This window comes from Magnolia sinica, chromosome 12 (assembly GCF_029962835.1).
Source record: "Magnolia sinica isolate HGM2019 chromosome 12, MsV1, whole genome shotgun sequence".
NCBI lineage: Eukaryota > Viridiplantae > Streptophyta > Magnoliopsida > Magnoliales > Magnoliaceae > Magnolia > Magnolia sinica.
In genome coordinates this window covers 65,210,705-65,233,180 of record NC_080584.1, presented here as the reverse complement: position 1 = coordinate 65,233,180, position 22,476 = coordinate 65,210,705, and the positions used below count along the sequence as shown (strand labels likewise).

The following is a 22,476-nucleotide window of genomic DNA, read 5'->3' as shown; positions in this document are numbered from 1 at the left end:
TACCTTAAACATAATTTCCAAAAGGATAAATAATTGATAATGGTAAATCAATCAATTGAGTGGAAATCACAGTAATATGAAAGTATGCAAAACAAGATAAATCATATCAACTCAAATTAGTGTAAACGTAAAGGAATCCCTCATCTTTGGTTGTCGGATTGTCCCCTACTAAAATTAAATGTTCAAAGACGTACTTTAAGATCTAGTTCTATTCTAATCCACCTATTTCGAATTGGTTAAGGTAAATGTTAGATTTAATTAGGTTTAGTAAACTTGAGGAAATTGATTTAAGTTATAACTTAGACGAGTTATATATTACCTACATTTAGAAATTCCAACTTATCATGTTTAGGTCTACTAAGTCGACTCAGTTTGACATGGTGAAATTCTATTGCTGGAAAACGAATTGAAAAAAGAAAAGAGCTAAACCTGAACTATACTTGGGTAGCAACTCGGTGAGTTGCTATACTCTAGCTTCTCTCTCCTTCACCTTCACCGCCCAGTGGCTGATTGGACTTACTCCGACAGGTCCTATCTTCTGTTAGGACTGTCGTTGTCCTCCAACGCCTGGTCTCCTTCCTTTTCCTCGCTTCTACCTCTTTCTTTCTCTCTCTTTATTTCGTTTTACCGTGCTGGAAAGCCAGTAAGGAGGTGCTCTTATATACCTTTTTTTTAGACAAGGCTTCTGCATAGGAGGGGAGTTCCTAACTCCAATTCAGTAACGTGCGGCGTCCATGCATATGGTTCGAAAGACCGCACATATCTGACCGTTCAGTCAGTTGTTTCAGCCCATGATATGATTTCTTTCTCCCTTCCATTCTTAGAAATCTTCATTCGGTCTTTTAGGCTTCATCATGATCGGGCGCGATTGAAAGATTGAGGTCGGACGATCTTCTTTGGCCGTCATCTTCCTGGCACAAAGGATGGTCTGCATTAATGGCAAATCTCATCACAGCCATCGACTTTTTGATACGATTTCTCTAGTTGGTCCGGATTGATATACGGGTGCTGGTTGGGCCACCAGATCGACGGTTCAGGCCCCTTTCTTACGATGGGTTTCTTGAAACGATAGCTTCCCACACACTGTCGCAACCTTGTCTGCAAGGATCTGTGATCCAGTGCGTGTAGCTTCCCTGATCTTTATGGATATCTAGGGTTGGATCGGAATCCTCCCTAGAGGAGTTTGGATGGATAGGATGTAGCGATGAGTTGCGTAAGAAAGTGCAAGAAGAAGAAAAGAAATCGCAACCGCGATTTCAATGGGTGTTGTTGCAGTGCGTGGACGTTCCAGTCGGTTCGTTTGTTATTTCGGTGGGGTCCACTTGCGATCTCCTTTCGAGAGATCTGTGCCTTCCACCACCTTCCACATGGATGCAAACCACAGTCCGTGGAAACTAAGAGTATAGATGATGCAAGTGTTTTCTCTTAGTTTCCGCGGACTGTGGTTTGCGTCGATTAGTTGCACACGCGCCTGAATGTGGGGCCTGTAGGGATGTTTTGAGAAACCTACTCCGTCCATCCATTTTGTCAGTTCATAATAAAGCTTATTCCCTTATTTAAGGTGGATTCAATTCTTGGGTGATGAACAATATCAACTTAATGAGTGTATGAACGGATGTAGAGATTGAGTAGCTAGTTTACTACAATCGGGTGGTCCAAAATCAAAGTGGACGGTCAGACATCTCTACCAAGTAGTGCATATTTGATTAAGCAGTTGGTTAGTGATGAACAGGTGAGGATACCTAGGTGTATGATGGTCCTGCCTTAAAATCAATGGTCGGATGACTTGATCCATAGGCGACGATCATTCCCAACGGTTAGATTTACATTGGAGAATAGATGTAAGGTTGGGATAGCTAGATTGGTATCGTACACATGTATATATTAAGTTAAATTTCATGGTAACACTTAAGAACTTTTAATACACGGGTATTGAAAAGTTCGGGGTATTATAATACTTAAAAATATCTATGAAGCCTTGTTAAAAGATTTCTAAGAACAATCTAGAACTTGGAACCTCTTGGAGGTATAAGGACTAATCCCAATGGTTGTATTACATTCAATAAAATACAATGGAGTGGTTCTCTCCAAGAGGATGGATCATGTTGAGGGTCAAATATTGCATATCAGACCCAGTTGTTGCCTAGATTTATAAACATGGTACTGTTTAAATAGCTCATTTTAATCATGTTTCTGTTGCAGGGTAGAATTGCGAGCTGGGACTAGATCGGGATGCTAAAAGCATGGAATTAACGTTCAGAATGCACCAAAGCAAGAGACGGACTCCAAGGGACTGAGATCGACAAATTTACATGCGAGAGACCTGAGAAAATCGAGAAAATGAAGCTCAGGTGGCCCGAAATTGGTCCAGAATGCTAGATCACAGGGTTTCCACTATCCGTTGGGCTTGAAACTTCATAAATGGCCTAAGAACCATAAATTAACTGTACACGTCAAATTTCAGCCATTGGATCCTAGTAGAAGTGGCCCAACGGATAGATCAGCCCATAAACCGTCAATTTTGGGGCCCATATGACATATGGATATGCTTCAATTCTTGAATCAACACCTTAAATGATATGGCAGAATGGATGGATGGAGTAAATCCCTCACAAACATCTTTGTGGGACCCATACAGGTAGTACATGTACAAGTTATGCAGGTGCACCAGGCATACACCAAATATCCAAAAGTTGGTCAACGCTTTGCAGGTGCACCAGGCACACACCAAATATCCAAAAGTCAGTCAGCAAGCGCTGACCGACTCTTCTTCTCAAATCTGAAAATCTCTCACAGCGGCAAACGTGGGTCCGCCAGTTCCTCTCAGTGGGGCCCACTCCTCTTCCAAAGCATCAATCGGGACCGTCCATTGTATGCATAGGTGGGGTATTTACCTCACCAAGGTGGCCTCTTGAGACCATGTAAGATGTTGAAGAATCCTAACCGTTAAAGGCATGATGAACGGCGGAGTAGAAGATATTGTGGGCCACATAGAATTTGGTCCAAAAAAAGTTATTCCCACCTGGTTTTTCGAGTAGAATGCAGTGGACGGCTTGGATCTCTCAAAACAATAGTGAAGTTGGCCCCACCATCGTCACAGCGTCATTGACGCTACTCTGTTTTTGCGTCCGGAAAATTCAGGATTTCCGTGCAGTTTTGGACCACTATACTTGATTAGATGTATGATCCAAACCATCCATCGTTTATCTCGTCCAAAGATTCCCCAAGGGACGTTATTTATTTGGAAAAAATGTGAGGGAAGTGGAAGTTTTTTTCTTCCGTTTTCTTGGCTACGAGAAGACCTACGCACCAGCCTTGCTATGTAAAGAAGCCTTCCACAGCCTACTCCTTCTGGGACTGGACCTCTCCATGCTCCTACGCACCAGCATTGGGTCTTCTATAAAGGAGAGAGAGGAGAACGATGGTGGGGGTGCTTAAAATTGGGAGGACAGAAGAAAAGAAGAAAAAGCTGGAACGTGAGAGAGAGAGAGGCAGCCTGGTTTTTTTTCTCTTCTTTTCCTTTATATTTCTTTTATTTTTTAAGGTTCAGCCCATTCATGCATGGCTAAAACTCTTAGCTAGGGCTAAGAGGTGAAGCATGTAGCGAGATGGGAGATACTATGTCATGCTTTTAATTTCTGAACTAAATTTGATTTTAGTTGATTATTAAAGGAAGGTTTTCTTAGTTTTTAATGGTCTGTTGTGACTGAAATTACAATGGGTTTGCAATGGCTTTGAATATTTCTTTTCTTCCCTTTTGATGTTTATGACGTCAGGAAGCCCTGTTGTTCACCATCGTCTCCTGGGCATGGTTGGATGATGGTACCCTTTCTAACTTTCATGCACCGTTGATTGGTTGGTAATTAGTTTAATCATGTTGTTTGCTTTGTCTCCTGGGCATGGTTAGATGAAGGAATCCATTCTAATTCATATACCTTTCATCTTGTGAAGACTAGATCAAGTAAATTCAGTTTGATTTCCATGATTCTTGATGCAGGCATAAGATCTCCCTAATCCCTACAAGTGGATCCTCTGAATCCCTAGTTTCCTTCCCTTGAATTTCTCAAGTTATTAGATAATTATTCCATAAATTATTCCTTAAATTCTATTTGGCTTAGGTCACACCTTAGTCTAGTTCTAGTTCTACTTGGTTTCAGATAACGTACAGATATCAGTCCCTTGGGATTCGACCTCGGTCTTACCGAGTTTATTACTACATCACAACCCTATACTTGGGGAGTGAATAGATCACCTTCTTTTTTTTTTTTCTTTTTTTTCTTTTTTTTAAGATTAAAAGATTACGTGCCATTTAAATATTTAGATGCAATGTGTAAAGCTAAAAATTCTGACTGAACATAACTTTCAAAGGGCAATCTCAAAATCCGGAATACATCCAAAATGCACTGATTAAAAAATTATAAAAAATCAAAATAAAAAAATCAAAACATAAATCTCAAAAAAGTACCTCTTAAAACTAAAGTTCACTGAGTCTAATCTCCTTCTTTGATGACCTTGGTTCACTGAGTCTAATCTCCTTCTTCGATGACCTTGGTTCGCAGTCCCTTGAGCCTTTCAGGTGGGACCTCTGCTCAGTCACCAACAAATAAAGCTCCTACTTAGCATCTTCCTCTACATTCCTCTTGTGAGCAACGTGCACGCGGACACGTCTAGGCACACCCCGGATACCCTTGCTCCATATGTGCTTCTTTAGCTTCACATCGACCCTAACATCGGTTGTCCCCATCGCCTTTTGTGCAAATTTCCGTATCTCTTTTATGGCTTTGGGAGCCATCTTCTTGAAGGTGCATCCATGGAGACGCCTGTGGAGATTGATAGTGTATTCTCTTGTCACTACCTCCTCTTTTCTCCCTTTGGCCGTCTTCTCCACCATCTTAGCAGCTATTCCCTCTCCTGCTCTCTCAAAACCCTAGTTCCCGAAGTTACGGCTGCAAGAGGAAGCTAACCTCATCAGGAAAATTCACCCTTAAGTTTACATGCAATGCAATATGAGGCCGTGGACCTAAACAACGCTCGACCATTTGGGCACGGAACAAATTCGTTTATCCCAAGATAACAACTTTCCTTTTGAAGGTCAAGTGTAGAGCAATCCCTATAGACTTTTGTTGTTCAAAGATCCGTCGTCACCTAGCATCCAAATGAGTTTGATGTGTAGACACAACCTCAACCACTGATGTTTCTAATGCAGATACCAATGACAACATAATTACATCTCACTCTGATGCCACCCCTTCTATTGATCAGCATAACGCTCCTCTTGAGCAGATGGAATCCGTTCGGAATTCAGGAACTGCCCTCCCCAATCACTAGAACATGGTCGATGGCAGCGCTGAGCCTGTTAGACTACTAGATAAAGGCAGCTGCGAAATATCCCATTCTCCTCCTGAAGATTGCAACCATCTACAAATACAATGCCCGCGTCGGTCACAACAGCTCTAACTCTGTCAGATGGTACCACCAACCACGCCCAGCTTTAGCCCACAGAACAACCCTAGATTCAGGATGATTCCAAGCAAGGCCAGGTGCACTCGACTCACACCAATACAGTAGAAGACTTGGACCATCTTTTCATCTCGGACTAGTCACGACCAAGATATGAGCTTACTTTGCTCGATTATTTGATGTCCCATTTATTGCTGACCAAACTATTAAGAATCGAGTTAATCAATGGAGCTCGTTGGGCTACCACTCCTTGAGATGGCAACACCTCTGGGGACTGACTGTTTGTTTCATAGTTTGGGAGTTGTGGAATGGTCGAAATATGACCAAATTTGCATGTAAGAATCTAACAAGGTCACGGATGATTCACAAGGTATAAATCTAGCTAGCTAAAAGAGGTAGGCTAGGTCCTAGGGATAAACACAAACACTTTGGAAGTAGGTGGCGAAAAAGCTCTAATTGTGAATGGAGGAAACCGGAAAGGGATTGGCTGAAATTAAATGTCAATGGGTCTTCCAGAGGAAACCCTGAGAGGAGGAGAGGGAATGTGTAGAGATCAACTAGGTCGCTTTAGCTTTGCTTTTCACAAAAAAACTATGGTTGGATCTCTAATACCGTTGCAGAAGCTTAAGCAATGGTAGATCGGGTGAAATATTGTGAAAAAATGGGGTTGTCCAACATTGCCGTTGAAAAAAACTCCCGTGTTATAGCTTAAGCATTTTCTAACCCCCTCGATGCAACATGCTGGAATATATGGAACAAAATGGGAAATATTCCGCATATGAAAGCCTCCTCAACTTTGTTTCTAACCACACCTTCCGATAGGGTAACTTAATAGTAGACGGCCTTGCGAACCTCGTAAGCGATGTGAGTCCGAACGTGATATATCAAAATCGAGCCGACCTCGCTAAACATGTTAGGGGTTCTTTATCTTTAGACCATGCGGGCGTGGAGATGATCAGGAGCTGGGAAATAAAAAAGGGAGAGGGTTGATTCCTTCCTGTTAGATGCGGTTTGGGCTGCTTCCTTTGTTTTGGCTTCTTTTTTTGTTTTGAACCTTTTTTTATACGTGAGCTCCTGCTATCGGCAGGACCCTATCTTTTTGTGGGGCCAGACCAAAAATATCTTGTTTCCTGATTTTAATAAAATCCTCTTTAAAAAGACCTCTGTTGGGTCTACCACGAGCGTGTGCGGTTTATCTATGCCGTACATCTCTCTTTCCGGAATCGTTTTAGAGATTGAGCCAAAATTGAAGCATATTCAAACCTCAAGTGGACTGTACCACAAGAAACAGTGGGGTTAATGACTTCCACCATTCAAAACTTCCTAGGGCTCAATGTGATGTTTATTGTCATCTATCCTGTTCATAAGATCAGAAAGACATGGATGAAAGTAAAGCAAAAATACCAGCTTGATACAAAGCTTCTATAGTCCCTAAAATTTTTCAACGGCAAATGTTCAATTCACACTGTTTCCTGTGGTGTGGTCCACCTGAGATTTGGATATGCTTTGGCTAAAGTCCTAAATTTAAATTTTAAAATAGATGGACGGAGCAATTTAAGACATAAATCATCATGGGCGCCACAGAGTTTACTCGGAATGCTTAGCCGACTGATTTACTCAGTACGCAAAAGCCTTCTGCTACACGATGGATGCTAACAGATAGATATCAAATGAGTCCGGATCCTTTGTTTCCCAAAACCACGACTTTCCTGCTTTTTTCCTCCTTTGCTGTATAGTGATTGGTCCATCTCAGTCAGCGATGCATTACTCAATGCATTACATAATCACACGGTCCAATTAGATTACAACAACCACAATTTTACACAGAGGATCCGTATTCATTAGTTGACTTATTTTTGTGTGAATGATCTTGACCATCCATATTAAAGGCTACTGATGAAATGGTTACATTTGATGGATCAGTGTGGTGTTTACAACGTATACCTTAAATTGCGCTGGACCTAATGAACAGTCTGTATCGATGGATTGAAGTGCTTAAGTGCAATACAACTAGGAAGACTATAACTTATAATACAACTCAGAGAGCACTAGAGCATTTCCCAAATTAGGTACTCCATCTAATGTCCATCTCGGGACAAAAAATTACGATGGTTCAAAACTAAGGTAGGCCACACCATAGGAAATAGTTGAGATAAGATGCCTACCGTTAATTTTGTGTGGGCTGACCGTGGTCTTTATAAAGCATAAAATTCGTTTGTCTACAGCCCCTCGTAAGGATTGCCGTGTTGGTGTACCTATTGGACGGGGTGATCTCATGCACTTTAAATCCTTTTCCTACTTCCGAGAAAACTGTACCTTGATACATGCCAATGTACGCATTCATTTTCCTTTGGGAATTAGATTATTCAAAGAACCGCATTTGTTTAGTGATAAGCTAGTTTATTGTAAGAAATGTGCCAGCCTGACTATTAGTTTATTGGAAGAACCGCATTAGTTTACTGATAAACTAGTCTATTGAAAGAACCATGGCCGCCTGACTATTAGTAGTCAAGCATGACCGGAAACGGATTGGCTACTCCCCCTGCTACCAGCCCGGTGGCTGGCGGCCGGTTCTCTATGGGTCCCACCATGATGTATATGTTTCATCCATTCCGGTCGGATTGATCCAAAAAATGAGAGGAATTTAAATCTCAGGTGGACTACACCACAAGAAAACAATAGTGATTGGATATCCACCATTAAAATCCTCCTAAGGCCTGTATTGTTTATTTGACATCCAATCTGTTGATTGGGTCATACAGACCCAGATGAAGGGAAAAAACAAAGATCAGATTGATACCAAACTTTTCTGGCCCCAAAAAAGTTTTTAATGATCAACGTTCATTCAAAATTGTTTCCTGTAATGTGGTCCACTTGAGATGGGATATAACTCATTTTTGGTCTCATACAATCAAATGATCTATAAAAATATATGGACGGCATGGATGAAACACATACATCATGGTGGGGCCCACGGAGCACCGAACACCAGCCAAGAGTAGCCAATCTGTTTTCAGCATGTCCATGCCTACTAGCAACGCAGATACGCCCTGTACATCAATACCCGGAATCCTAAAATCAGAAAGACACATAGTAGGAAAGAGTTGGGATGGGTCGCCCACCATTAGATCAGTGTGCGGCCCACAGTGATTTGTACATGCAATATTCCAATCCGTTTATCTGACATAAATCATCATGATTATGGGACTTCTCAAAAATACATTGTCCTGAAACTTAGGTGGGTCACACTTGGTACGTTAGAGCTCTTAGGCATGACTTTACACATTTTCTTATGGTGAGGCTCACCCAAGCTGTGGATCTTCTTGATGTTCGGGGTCAAGGCCAAACGTTAGGCGCCACAACAGCGAAAGGCGTGAATCGTGTGAACATGAAGACATCCATCCTCAGTTGGTGGGCACCCCAGTGCCTTTGTAGTCAAGCAAGAACTGTTTTCCCTTCCGAGAAATCTTGGCCTGCGAAAAGTCACACTTCTTTTACTATTACTCCTAGTGAAAGGGTTAGTGGAGAGGGCCACATTTGAATATTGCATCTACAAGTTGAACAATTGTACCGTACATGGCCGGACTTGTGCGTTTCATACCATGTCCTAACCTTCTTGACATTTGGCATGAGTGTACGTCAATCTAAACCATCCAAATCATTGTGCACTCTACGATATTTGTGTAAATTAAAAATTACCTTCTTTGGATTACCCTAAATATATGATCATTTGGCATTGTCTGGATAAATTTCAACCGTAAAGTTTCCTTTTACCTTTCATTTGAGAACCACCCAACAGTCAATTAGGCCCAAACAGTGGGCCGTTGATTTTGGCTGTTTCATCTGACCGTTAACTCGCTGCATGTACTCTGGCAGAGTAAGGTATGTAATTCCTCTTGAAAAAACTAGTGGAAAGATACAGGCAAACACCTATAACTTTTCCAAAATAAAATAAAATATAGAATGCAAATATATAAGAGTTGGTATACTTGGTCAAGAGTCAACAAAAGAATTATTTTCAATTACCGAAATATTCCTTTCGCTACGTCCAACTAAATTATATTTTTAACAATCCTTCCCTTGCCTAGCAGACTAGCCTAACCATGCAGCTACAAGACTAATTACTTCTATCCAAGCAGCGTGTGGGGAACAATGTATATAAGATCCACACCGTACATTAGCTGTGCTTCCATATTTCCATCATGAATCCTAAAAATCAGACCAATCCAAGCCTTAATAAAGCTACACCATCAGGGATAACGTAAAATCATGACCAAAACTTCTAATTAACTTTGTGGCCCATGTGGGTGTTGGAATGTCTTGATTTTGAGGACGTCCCTTCATCCTGGTAGGCATATATTATTCATTCCTCCCTCTTTCTAAAGAAACATACTAGCTCGCTCTGTGAATGAACCGCGCTACCTTTATTATATAATACTCACGGTCAAGCATGGCGTGCTTACACGTAACAGAGCATCACATTGAAAGCATGGAAAGCGTACATGATATCTATGCCATTGATCAGGTGCCCTACCTCACGGCATAAGGAAGAGTTGGGACGAACGCCCATTATTAGTTATGTATGGGATCCACTCATCTTATTAGTATATAAAATTCAAACTTTTCATATGACTCTTCTCAACCCAAACACAACGCAAGGACCTCAACAACCCGATGCAGCCCAACCCAAACAAGGGTGGGGCCGGGCAATCGGGATTAGGTTAACCCAAACCTAAGTTGCAGCTCGACTCAAGACTGTGTGGTCAGGTAGGCATCTTGGTCTCCTTAGAAAGGGTATTTTGGTCATTTAAATGCATTCCATTTGACTAGGTGCAGGAAAGAAAGTCTTTATTGATATTTTACTATCTTTATATGTGTTTGACTGTAGCTTCTCTAAAACAATCTTGCCGTCTCATAATAATTTCGTATTGGAAAACACAAAATTATCATTTCAGTCCTCTCTCTCTCTCTGTTTCTCTCTGCAGAATGCAGCTTCTTCCATCAAAAACCATCCATTTATTCCTATACACTTGCTTATTCTTGATCTTTCAAAGCCCCATTAGGGCCCAAGTCGTTCACCCCTGTCAGTCTAAAGGCAATTATACTGACGGTAGCAAATATGGAACGAATCTCAACCTCCTCCTCCAATCTCTACATACCAAAACTCCCACCAACGGCTACTACAACACCTCCTCTGGCGTAGACCCTGATCGTGTCTATGGCCTCGCCCAATGCCGAAGTGACGTTTCATCTGATTCCTGCCGAGAATGCTTAAAAACTTCAATGGACGAGATTATCCGACGCTGTCCCAACAAGAAGGAAGGGTTCATAAGATACGACGAGTGCCTCCTACGTTACTCAAACCAGAGCTTCTTTTCTCAACCTGATATTGCCCCAGAGTATTCCATTCCAAATCGAAATAGTGCACAGGATCCAGATCTTTTCAATCAACAAGTAGGAGTGTTGATGAACAATCTGTCCTCTACAGAGCTGTCTCCTTCCATGTTTGTAGCCAGCTCAGTGAATGCTCCTGACTTTCAAATATACGGATCCGTTGAGTGTGTTCGAGATATATCAAGTAAGGATTGCCATTCATGTCTGCTATCGATGATCAACTGGATTCAGAATTGTTGTAGAGGAAAATTGGGAGCGCGGGTTTTGTCTCTGAGTTGTTATATAAGATATGAGGTATATCCCTTCATTCAAGCCAGGTCACCTCCACTGCCTGTTGCAACTCCTACAGTTCCTCCTACAGTTCTTGCTCCATCCACGCCGCCACTGCCAGGTGAAATGCTTCTAGTGTAACTAAAACGGGTTGGTCGGATTAGTTTCTTCATTCATTATTTGCAATTCACACTAAAATTATAATGAAGAAAGAATAGGGACTCATTTGCACCATATCATGGACCACCTAAATGATATCACGACGCACAGTATGTATATAATATTCATAAAGAGACTGTGATTCCTTCCACTTGTCGACGTGGTTGCCAACATGGTTTGTGTGCAAGTGGTTCACTAGGTCGGTCCCACTTTATAGAAACCATGATTAAAGAACCAGGCTCGTCTCCTCATCAGGTGGGCCACAGTGGACAAAATAAATAAATTGAGAAAATAATATTCTAAGTTTATTTTAACTATTCATTTGTATTAGAAGAGTGTAAGAAATGGAAGGAGATTGGAGAAGCTTGAGTCAAGTTACACCGTCTTTGCGTTTGAAGCAGTACTTGCTGTTCATTGATTGTTAAATCGGTTTGCAAGAGGATTCACAGAAAAATTTCTTCAAGGTCTAACTCAAGACTTTATCTCTGTTAGAGAATTGTTCTATGGCTTGCAATATTGAAGCAACACTGCCAAATGCTTGCAATATCGAAGTGACACTAATCAAATGCAAATGACTTACTATTTTGCCCAGATTTAGAGAAAAACTGATCCGTAATATAAAACTCACTTTTGTGAAATAGCACATTGGAGGGGCGTTTAAAAGATTACGAGACAGGATTGGGAGAAAAGAGAAGTTTTGTAGAGTGAATTGAAGTGATTTCAGAATTGTTGAAGTAAATTAGGGTAATCTTTTACTAGGGAGGACTTCGTTTCCCTTTGTGCATATTTGGAAAATACTTTATATAATCCCTTTTTGTCTAGATTTCATTATGGTATAATCCAATTAAACCAATTAGATTAGATTTTATATTATTGTATTATTTAATATTTGGGGCCATCTCTCATATATAAATTCGAGACCTTCCACTAAATGAAATCAAATAATTCTTCCACCTTTGCTTCTTTTTTTTAATGGTATCAGAATAGTTCAACTAGCTCGATGATTATTAAGCCCATTTTCTGCTACCTACCACCACCACTCTACCCGTCAAGATTGTCTCCTTGCTCCACTACTTATCGTCATAGACTTGTGCCCACACCCATCAACCATGTCATTGCCCTATCCGCAACTGACGCGAGGAGGGACATGATGAGGTCAAACACTGTCTTCCTCAAGGGATATCTACTTCGAATCCACGAAGCTCTCCGGTCTCCTCACAGAGAATTCTCAAATCCATGAGGGATAAAAGTAGAAGTAATTTCGAATAAATTTGAAATAAATTGATTGATTATAAAAATAAAATTACAATCCTTTAAATAATGAGCTCAAACCTAAGACGAAGTTTTACACTAAAACTACCTAAACACATGACTTATTATAAATAGTAAACTCACTATTTATAGACGGTCTCCATTCTTACTAGACTTCATGGTTTTCGTCCAAAAATAGCAAGTGTCTAATTTGGCCGAACCATGTTATTCTCCTAATTTTTCTGTGCATTTTCTTGTTGGGCACAACTCCTACAACTCAAAGGATCAAAAGTTATACTCGAACTCAAACTTACTATTTATAGTAAAAATGAAAATAAAATGGACTTTTGACCATTGATCTAATGCAGTATTGCAAATTTCATGTGTGTAACTCGGCATAGTGGGGTTGGTTGGCTAAAGTAGCTTCTCCTACCCCAAAATCATATATGATACATCGAAAAACTCATCCCAATTTGCCAGATACGACTGTTTTAAAGTTCTGACAGTTTAGATCATTTCCACCGTCAGCGCCCTCCACTTCAAAAGAACTCGACCTTGAGTTCTCGTCTAGATTTGGGACCAGATTTTGACCCGGTTTCATTTATAGCCTTTAAATAATGGTGATCAAAGATCATCGCTTTTTATGGGCCAATGTGATTGGTTCTAATATAATGACTGCATCCACACCATCAAACTAGATCTACGCCTCACGATCCAACCAAATGATTAATGGCCCCATGAGTCTCAAATGCAGGCCTAGTAATTAGTCTATCACTATATATTTCCAAACCCATTTTTGGCTGAAACACCTCCATGAATCATACCCTAAGACAAACATCACCACCGCCTCTACCACTCATAAGGTTTGGTGATTGCATGCTTTTCACAACCCCTTGAATCAACGTCGGATCTCTCAGCTATTAATCCACGCCCATTAATACTTGCCCTTTTCTACTATGAATGGAGCATCTCCTTTTAACATGGCCACAGGTGCCACCACAAGATTGTCAATTCTAATGGTTTTGTGATGCCAATCATCAGTTTTGACAATCATGTGATGTCGATCATTGTGGGCAGAGGCGATAGTTGTGAGATGTTAGCGTAAACCCCTCAAGTCCTTTCGTTCATCCAATCTAGCGTCTTAGATAAGTTTCTTATGCATCATCATCATTATGTGATCATTTGCAATACCTAACTATCCCATCTCCATGACCTAATACTGATTTGGACGCTTTCACAGCATGCTTCATGCACAACTAAATCTATCAACATGGCCTTAAGAATACATAACAACTAACGCCACCTCATCATGACCTTAACTCCTAATAAAGAGTAATAAAAACATAAGAGTCACCTACATGACTAGCACACTCCCACAATTATTGAACATTAAACCTATTCATCACTTGGAGGTAATTGGTCTCGTAGCACATGTGGCTCAATTCACATATTGTAAATGATCAAGCATTCGTCGTCTATGTGATCGTCATATAAGTCCATCCAATCAACCAATGAAACGTCCACACTATTATACATAGAATTACATGATCTGACTAAGTATGGAGCCGATCATACTGATCTATGTGAAATCTTATCCCAATCATCTTAGAAATCAGGGCGAATGTAAATTTCATATGTACATGCATCTCAATATGCATCACTCAAGTTGTGCATACCTGCACAATGTCTGCGATAAATATTAACTACACCTCATCTGAATGTCAATCCAAATATTTGTGCATATATCATCATAAAATAATCTCACATCCATATGTATAAAATGAAACATTGTAATATCTTAATATAATCTAAGAAATAAATATATATACACATGTTTATAACAGTTTGATGAGCCACAAAAAGTCTAACTGCCCATCATTCTTGCATGATTTGATAAATAAATAAATGCAACCCTAACAATGTGCATTGCATTGGAAATGCCTAATCGTTTTCTTTTACTACAGGAAACAAATCAAGGGTTATAATCATCGCCATTGTTACCTCGGTTTTCATATTGGCTCTCTGTAGTTCTTGCATTTGCTTGTATTTACGAAGAAGAAAGAGACCAATTGAAGGTAAAAAAAACTAAATGAACTTGGTGTTATTGCCTTAGAATGTCAATGGGTTGGGTCTGGCCATACGGATTATCAGTACAATCAATGTGTTAAGCCACACCATTAATGCCACCAAATGGAAACATGGGATGATAAATCTAAGGAAACAATTTCCTATATTAAATAGACCATTGACTATCATCATTTTTTGAATGTCCAATTCAAAGAGTTATATGAGTGGTCTGGATTATTTGATCATCTAGGCATTTGCCCATGGATAGGGTAAGCAAGTAACCTCAATCACCATTAAGTGGAATCATTATACTTTAAAGACTAACACGATAGTTTCACTTTTTTATATCAGAGAAAGAAGAAGATCATGCCTTATCACATTATTTGGGGAATCATGATGGTTCGGAAATCATCAATGCTAGTATGCAAGGTGATCAAGTTCCAGAATTGTCAATCATGAACTTTGCTACAATAGAAGCTTCTACAAATAACTTCTCTAATGAAAATAAACTCGGAGAAGGTGGATTTGGACCTGTATATAAGGTAATGACACTTCTCTAAAGGTGTGTTTGGATACACAATCAAACTCATTATAAATTAGTAGTCTAAGGAAATAGAAATAAGCTAGGTTTTAATATCGATCCTGAGCACCTAAAAAGCATATTTAGAATGAGGGAAATGAAATAGAGGAAAATAATTGTAAATGATTATCTAATAATGGATTCCTAAGAATTCCATGTCACTTTTGAAACGTGGATTCTAGTTTTTAATATCTTGTTTGGATAGTAAGCATAAATCTTACTTCAATGAGGCAATCCTCAGTTCATATCCTATGTCGGGGAAATTGATTATGATAAAATAATGACTGTTATGTGGAATGCATTACTATTTTTGTTATCCAAACATAGTTAAATGTCATATAAATGAAAAAAAAAAAAAAGGTGCTTGTTTTTCCTTTCCATTCTTTTATTTTCCCTTGATCCAAATATGACCTAAAAGTAAATACAATAATTTTAGGGTTATTACCTCATTATGAATACTCAAAATTGTCAATAAATTTGTTTTTCTTAACTCAATTAAAAATTTTAAATTCAAGCTGCTTGGGCATCCAAATATATATAGGATTTCTTTATTCATAAACAGATTATGGTACATAGTTTTTAATTAACCAACGATTGCATCAAAAATCATTTCAGGGAACGTTATTTGATGGGAGGGAAATAGCAGTTAAAAGGCTATCAAGGAGCTCAGGGCAAGGACTGGAGGAATTCAAGAATGAAGTCACATTGATTGCCAAACTCCAACATAGGAACCTTGTGAGGCTCTTGTATTGTTGCATTGAGAGAGGAGAGAAATTGCTCATCTATGAATACATGCCAAACACCAGCCTCGATGCCTTCCTCTTTGGTTTGGACAGTTTCTCTTTTCTTTAGTTTCTGAATTTCACCACACACACACACACACCACATGTCTACAACAAACTGGTACTTTAAACAAATCTAAACAAAGTTAGAAACAAGTGAAATGAGACAAACTTCAGCTTAACATGGTTAGTGTTTAAAAAATCTCTAGTATGCTCAGATAATCTGAATTGTCACATGTCTCACAATCTTTGCAGCAGTATTAAGAATGGAACCAATCATCTAATAAGACCCTTTGCGTATACGACAAAATGTTTTATCAACTTAAAGATCCAAAATCTTTAAAGAGATGAACTATATGCAATTTCCTTAGACCCCATTTGTGCATTAATGACTCTATGATGCAATTTCTTTTTGTCACTAATTGTGGTATTAGGTACCAAATGATTGGTTTCGATCACTCTAGATGACCATTCGAAATGAGGATAGCAGTAGAATAAACTGATTAAAATCGATTGATGCATATGACTTTGGATTATGTGAATAATGTATGATTATCCGCTTATATAATTCATTGATTTTAATCAAACTATGTGGTAGACGAATACATACTGTCTATGATAGTTTTGTGCTCTTATTGCCACTCCCAAGCATGGAGAAATGAGGGTTGTACCAAGTTTTTTTTAAAAAAAATTTGCGATAATTTTATATCATCAATGTAGAAATTTTGATTCAAAATTAGGGGAGTTGTTTGGATATCATTGGAAATCCTATTTTTATTACATAACAATCAACTTGTTTGTTTTGCAGGGAATTTCCACTATAGATAATTTCAATTATTATGTCTTGGAATCCATGGTTTTTCATCTATGTAAACAACCCCAATTGTCCTGATGGATTCCACATATTCGAACATGCCCTTAATTCAATTTACATTTCTAGTATACGCAACTAAAAATGTTTAACTAAACCAGCATTTTAAGAAACACAACCTAAACATCTAACTCAATTTGCATCTTGTTTTCAGATTCAGTCAAGTGTGCTCAATTAGGATGGGAAAGACGCCATAACATTGTAAGTGGAATTGCAAAGGGCCTTGTTTATCTCCATGAAGACTCGAGACTCAGAATCATTCACAGGGATCTAAAAGCAAGCAATGTTTTATTAGACCATGAGATGAACCCGAAGATTTCTGACTTTGGCATGGCTCGATTTTTAAGTGGAAATCAAAGTGAGTTCAATACCAATAAAGTCGTTGGAACATAGTAAGTTGTCATCCAATGTTCTACTTCTCCAAATACATTCAATGCCCCATGAGCTCTAATAACAAGACTTGCCTTTCACATTACAATGTGGCACATGGTTTTGAAATTCAAGACACTGATCAGTTGATTGTACACGTGTGATTCAACGTAAATGTGTGACACACTAGCTGATTGTACACGTCTAATTTTCCAACAAGGTTATGGAAATAGTGGGATTCACCTGATGAGTTGTGAGACGCTTTTGCCACATTGCCATGTCTAAATGAATCTAATGTGCATTCCCTTTTGCTAGTCATAAGGCTTCTAATCCATGTTTCCATCTGATCATCGCCAACAGTGTCTACATGGCACCAGAGTACGCAATGGGAGGGTTATTCTCTGTGAAATCTGATGTCTACAGCTTTGGAGTTCTACTACTAGAGATCATAAGTGGAAGAAGGAACATGAGTCTCCATCTCCCTGAAGACGCTCAGAGCCTTCTAACTTACGTAGGATTCTTCCTAGCAATCAAATTAAATCTACCTTTCTTAATATCATTTTCTTACATGAAGTTTGATATCACAGGCATGGAGATTGTGGTGTAGCGGAAGAGCAACAAAGTTGATTGATCCTCTATTAATAGAGTCATGTCCCACCAACAAAGTGATTAGATGGATTCATATTGGGTTGTTATGTGTTCAACAAGATGCAGCGGATAGGCCCACAATGTCTTCGGTCATTTTCATGCTCGAAACTGAATCTATGAAACTTCCTCAACCTAAAAAACCAGTATTTTTCATCGAAAGGGCTATTGTTGAATCAGATAAATCTTCTGCAAGTGCTAAATTTTCTTCTAAAACTGATGTAACTATCAAAATCTGCTCTAACAATGATGTAACTATCTCAGCTCTTGAAACCCGGTGAGTGGGCCCAACCAAGGGGTCAACCTCATCCTCTGATTAGTTTGAATCAAAGCAATACCATGGTTCAACTACCATGGTTCAACCTCAACTTACCAAAAAGTATGTTTGTTAGGATAACTTCTCTGTATATATTTCCATTTTGTGATTGTATGTTGCTTCTTAATGGACTCGAAATGTTTGGAGATATATTTCTTGATGTTAAAGCTGCAATGGGTGCTCAGATCAAATGCTAATTGAGTTAATCAACGTAATTTAAACAGATCTACAACCATTTTTCGACTTCATGTTTTGGGTTGGGTTCGGACCTAACACTTGTGACATGTTTAGAAATCAAGTCAAGTTGGGTACCCATGTAAACCAACTTAATATTCAATATGAATATTATGAACATAAATATAAGATAATATAATGCAGTCCACATCTTGAAGTCATGCACTAATGGTTCAGTCAAACATCAACCAACATCTTAAGAGTGGAGAATCTCACCTTCAATAACCTATTCTCTAACAAAATGGTGTTGTTTCCTAATATGCTTTTGTAGAAATTTTTTGAAGATGGAAGCGTTGAAACTTTTAAGAGCTCATTTTTTTATTAATGAGAGATAGATTACATATCTAGATATAATTAAATTTCAAGCAGACTACAAAAGAGATGGGAAGCAATGAGAGGTGAAGATCTCTCTCTCTCTCTCTCTCTCTCTCTCTCTCTCTCTCTCTCTCTCTCTCTCTCTCTCTCTCTCTCTCTCTCTCTCTCTCTCTCTCTCTCTCTCTCTCTCTCTCTCTCTCTCTCTCTGGGTGTGGATGTCCGATCCTTGGACAGGGAGGGGATGTTTCTCCCTAGTGGTGTCATGCCACAACATCCGGCACCGGGAATATAATAACTGTAATCTTTGAATTCAGGGATGTGAGGCAAATATGTATGAATGCTTAAACATTCCGCACTGCTTTTACATATATTTTCACATTTCACATTCACATCCACATTTACCCATTACTTAATATATATTAGGAAACTAATATATATATATTAAATCATCATCAATAATAATAACAAAGATTAAATTATCAATCACCACTCACTAATATACTCGTCTACTCTTCGACAATTAAATTAAATAGTCACTAAGCAGACCTTATTACATTGATTTCTCTGCTAAGAAAAGAATTAAACTACAAAGCAAATCTCTAATATTCTTCCTCTCCCTGGAGCTCTCATCTAATTATACACCAAAAAATGAATAACCTCAAACAGTGAGCCACAAAGCCTAGTGAGACAACCTTGCATAGTTTGTCACATGAATCAATGCTCCGAAATCACATAAGGAGTATTTTTATAAAAATAAAAGTATTGAAAATATTTGAAGTGTCTTTTTATAAACATAAAAGTATTGAAAATATTTGAAGTGTGGGACAGTGACGCCTACCGTTGAAACCTTTATAGGCCCACCATGATGTTTATTTGATATCCAACCTGTTTATAAGTTAACAGTACAAACATGGAATAAGGGAAAACACTACAATCAGCTTAATTGAAAACTTCTGTGGCTTAAAAAAAGTTTTTAATGGTAAGCGTTCAATCCCCGATGTTTTCTATGGTTGGGTCCACTTGAACTTTGGATCTGCCTCATTCTTTGGCTCATGCTCTAAAATGAAATTTCTAAATGAATGGACAGCGTGGATACAACAAATGCATCATAGTGGGGCCCATAGAATGTGTTAATGTCACTTGAGTAGCCAGTACCTACTAGCTAATGTCGAATTCAGTGGTTAATCCGCGTCCTGTAAAAGGCACACGAAAATTCAGCGCCATCGCTTATCATCATCTTGGCTCACAAAGTGCCGGTTTTCTCTCCCACTAATGGATTGCTGACTAGGCAATCTAACTTTTAACGCGTGTAATTTATTTGAGCTCACAATGATTTGTGTTAGATCTACACAGTCCATCAATTTTTCTACATTATTCTAGAGCATGAGCTCAAAAATGAGGCATATCCAAAGTTCAAGTGGACCACACCACAAAAAGCAGCAAGGTTTGAATGACTAACATTGAAACCTTTGTTGGCTCTACGGTGAAGTTTATTTGCCATCAAACCTCTTCATGGCATACCTTTCACAAGGTCAGACGTATTGTATGAAAGGAAAATACAAATATCAAGAAGTTTCCATCGCTATGCATCCAATTCCTATTGTTTCTGGTAGTGTGGCCCATTTAAGTCCTGGATTTTTTGATCTAATTTCCTAAAACATATGGAAAATGGATGAATGGTGTGGATCTAATTCATACATCATGATAGGGCTTATGGAAGTTTGATGCAGGGAAGGATGTGAGGTTGAGCACAGTCTTCCTCAAGAGGATAACTATTCTAAATCCACGGAACTTCTCTGGACTCCTCACAGAGACTTCTCGAATCCATGAGGAAAGAAAGTAAGAAAATAAAAATAAATTCTAATAAATTCGAAATTGATTGATGAATTAATAAAAATGAGTTCACAACCCTTTAAATAGGGGTACCAAGCAATGAGAAAGAAATCAGAATCAAACTACAACTAAAACTCTTAGAATTCACGACTTACTATAAATAGTAAACTTACCATTTATAGACGGTCGTGATGTCTACTAGTGTGCAAGGTTTTCGGCCAAAAATATTAAGTGTCCTATTTGGCTTCACCTAGCTGTTCTCCTAATTTTTCTAAGCTCTTTTTACATTGGACGCAACTCCTAAAGCCCAACGGATGAAGAGTTATAATCAAACTAAAACTTACTATTTATAATAAAAACGGAATTAAAATAGGGAAACGACCGTCGATCTGGCGGTATTACATAAATGCGGCTTGGGCAACCCGGCATAGAGGGGTTAGTTGGCTAAAGTAGCTCGTTATACCCCAAAATCATATATTTTACGTATGATAACTCATTACGGATTGCGAGATACGTCCGATTTAAGGTTCGATGGTCTGGATCACTTCTGTCATTGACCAGGCCTTCTCTGATCCATCTTGGCCATGTAACTGTCCGCAACCCGCTCTACATCAGTTTTCTTCACTTCAAAAGAACTGGTCCTCGAGTTATCGTCTTACTCTAGTTAACGATATTCGGTTAGATCTGCGACGTTGAAAGTCCATGAGATCGCCATGTCATTTGGAAGATCAATGACATAAGCATTGTCATTGATCTTTCGGATGATAGTACCAGTCTAATCTTCTTATTTTTCAACTTGTTGTACGTTCCGGTTGGAAATCTTTCTTTACGCAGATGGACCATTACTTGATCGCCCACCTCGAACACTTTTTGTCACCGATGTTTATCCGCTTGCTCCTTTTACTTTCGTTCGAAGCATGTAGCTTGGTCTTTACCTCCGCATGAATGTCTATGATCCTGTCTATCATATGCTCTGCTACAATGCTCATGCCTGGGAGCTTGAGCAGAGGAACCAAGTCAAGTGTGGCGAGGTACTCGTCCGTAAATAACCTGGAACGAGAATTTTCCTGTTGAGCGGTTCACCGTGTTGTTAAATACAAACTCCTCTTGAGACAAGGCCAAATCCCATCGGTTCAGTTTGTCTCCTGAAATACATAGAAGGAGGTTTCCCAACGTGCGATTCACATCCTCGATATGCCTGTCAATCTGTAGGTGGTAGGCGCTGCTGAACTGAAGTAGTGTGTTGAATCGAGTCCACAAAGTTTGTCAAAAGTAGTTAATGAACTTCGTGCCATGATCAGAAGTATTAATCTTAGGAACCCTGTGTAGCTGCACAACTTCTCTAAAGAATAGATTCGTCACGTGTGTTGCATCGAGAGTCTTCTTACATGGAATAAAGTGCGTCATCTTAAAAAAATGATCTGTTACCATGAACACCGAATCCATGTCGCGTTGTGTTCGTGGGAGACCAAGCACAAAGTCTATAAATAAATCCTCCCAAGGACCGTCAGGTATGGGTAACGGGGTGTAGAGGCTCGTATTATGAGATTGCCCATTAGAGGTCTGACAAATATAACAACGTTAGATTGCCTTTCCCACATCACGTACCAATTGCGGCCAATAATACCGCTCTTCCATAAGAGCTCATGTCTTATCTCGCCCAAGGTGTCCACTAAGGCTCCCTTCATGTAACTCATGGATTATTTGTTCTCTTAACGAACTTTTGGGGATGTACTATCGATTCCCCTTGAAAAGGAACCTGTCTTGCATATGTAAGTCGTCGGAGTGGCCTTCTTGACATCTAACCCATACATCCTTGAAGTCGTCGTTGTCGGCATATATGTCCTTGAGGCGCTCGAACCCGACAACCTCATTACTCATAGTGACTAACAAAGTTGCACAGTGACTCAGTGCATCGACTACTTTGTTC

General features: G+C 39.2%; 1 protein-coding gene and 1 pseudogene across 1 annotated transcript; one reads left to right on the top strand and one right to left on the bottom strand.

Annotated features, from left to right (window-relative positions):
- Window positions 1–4,526: 4,526 nt before the first annotated feature.
- Window positions 4,527–4,952, bottom strand: LOC131220581 (large ribosomal subunit protein eL31-like; annotated as a pseudogene).
- Window positions 4,953–10,312: 5,360 nt separating this feature from the next.
- LOC131221537 (cysteine-rich receptor-like protein kinase 10) lies at window positions 10,313–18,191 on the top strand. Its single transcript, XM_058216819.1, has 7 exons — window positions 10,313–11,245; window positions 14,499–14,609; window positions 14,953–15,143; window positions 15,797–16,007; window positions 16,989–17,226; window positions 17,564–17,714; window positions 17,791–18,191. The coding sequence occupies exons 1-7, from the start codon at window positions 10,333–10,335 to the stop codon at window positions 18,127–18,129; spliced, it is 2,154 nt and encodes a 717-aa protein (XP_058072802.1). The 5' UTR covers window positions 10,313–10,332; the 3' UTR covers window positions 18,130–18,191.
- The last annotated feature ends 4,285 nt before the right edge of the window (window positions 18,192–22,476 follow it).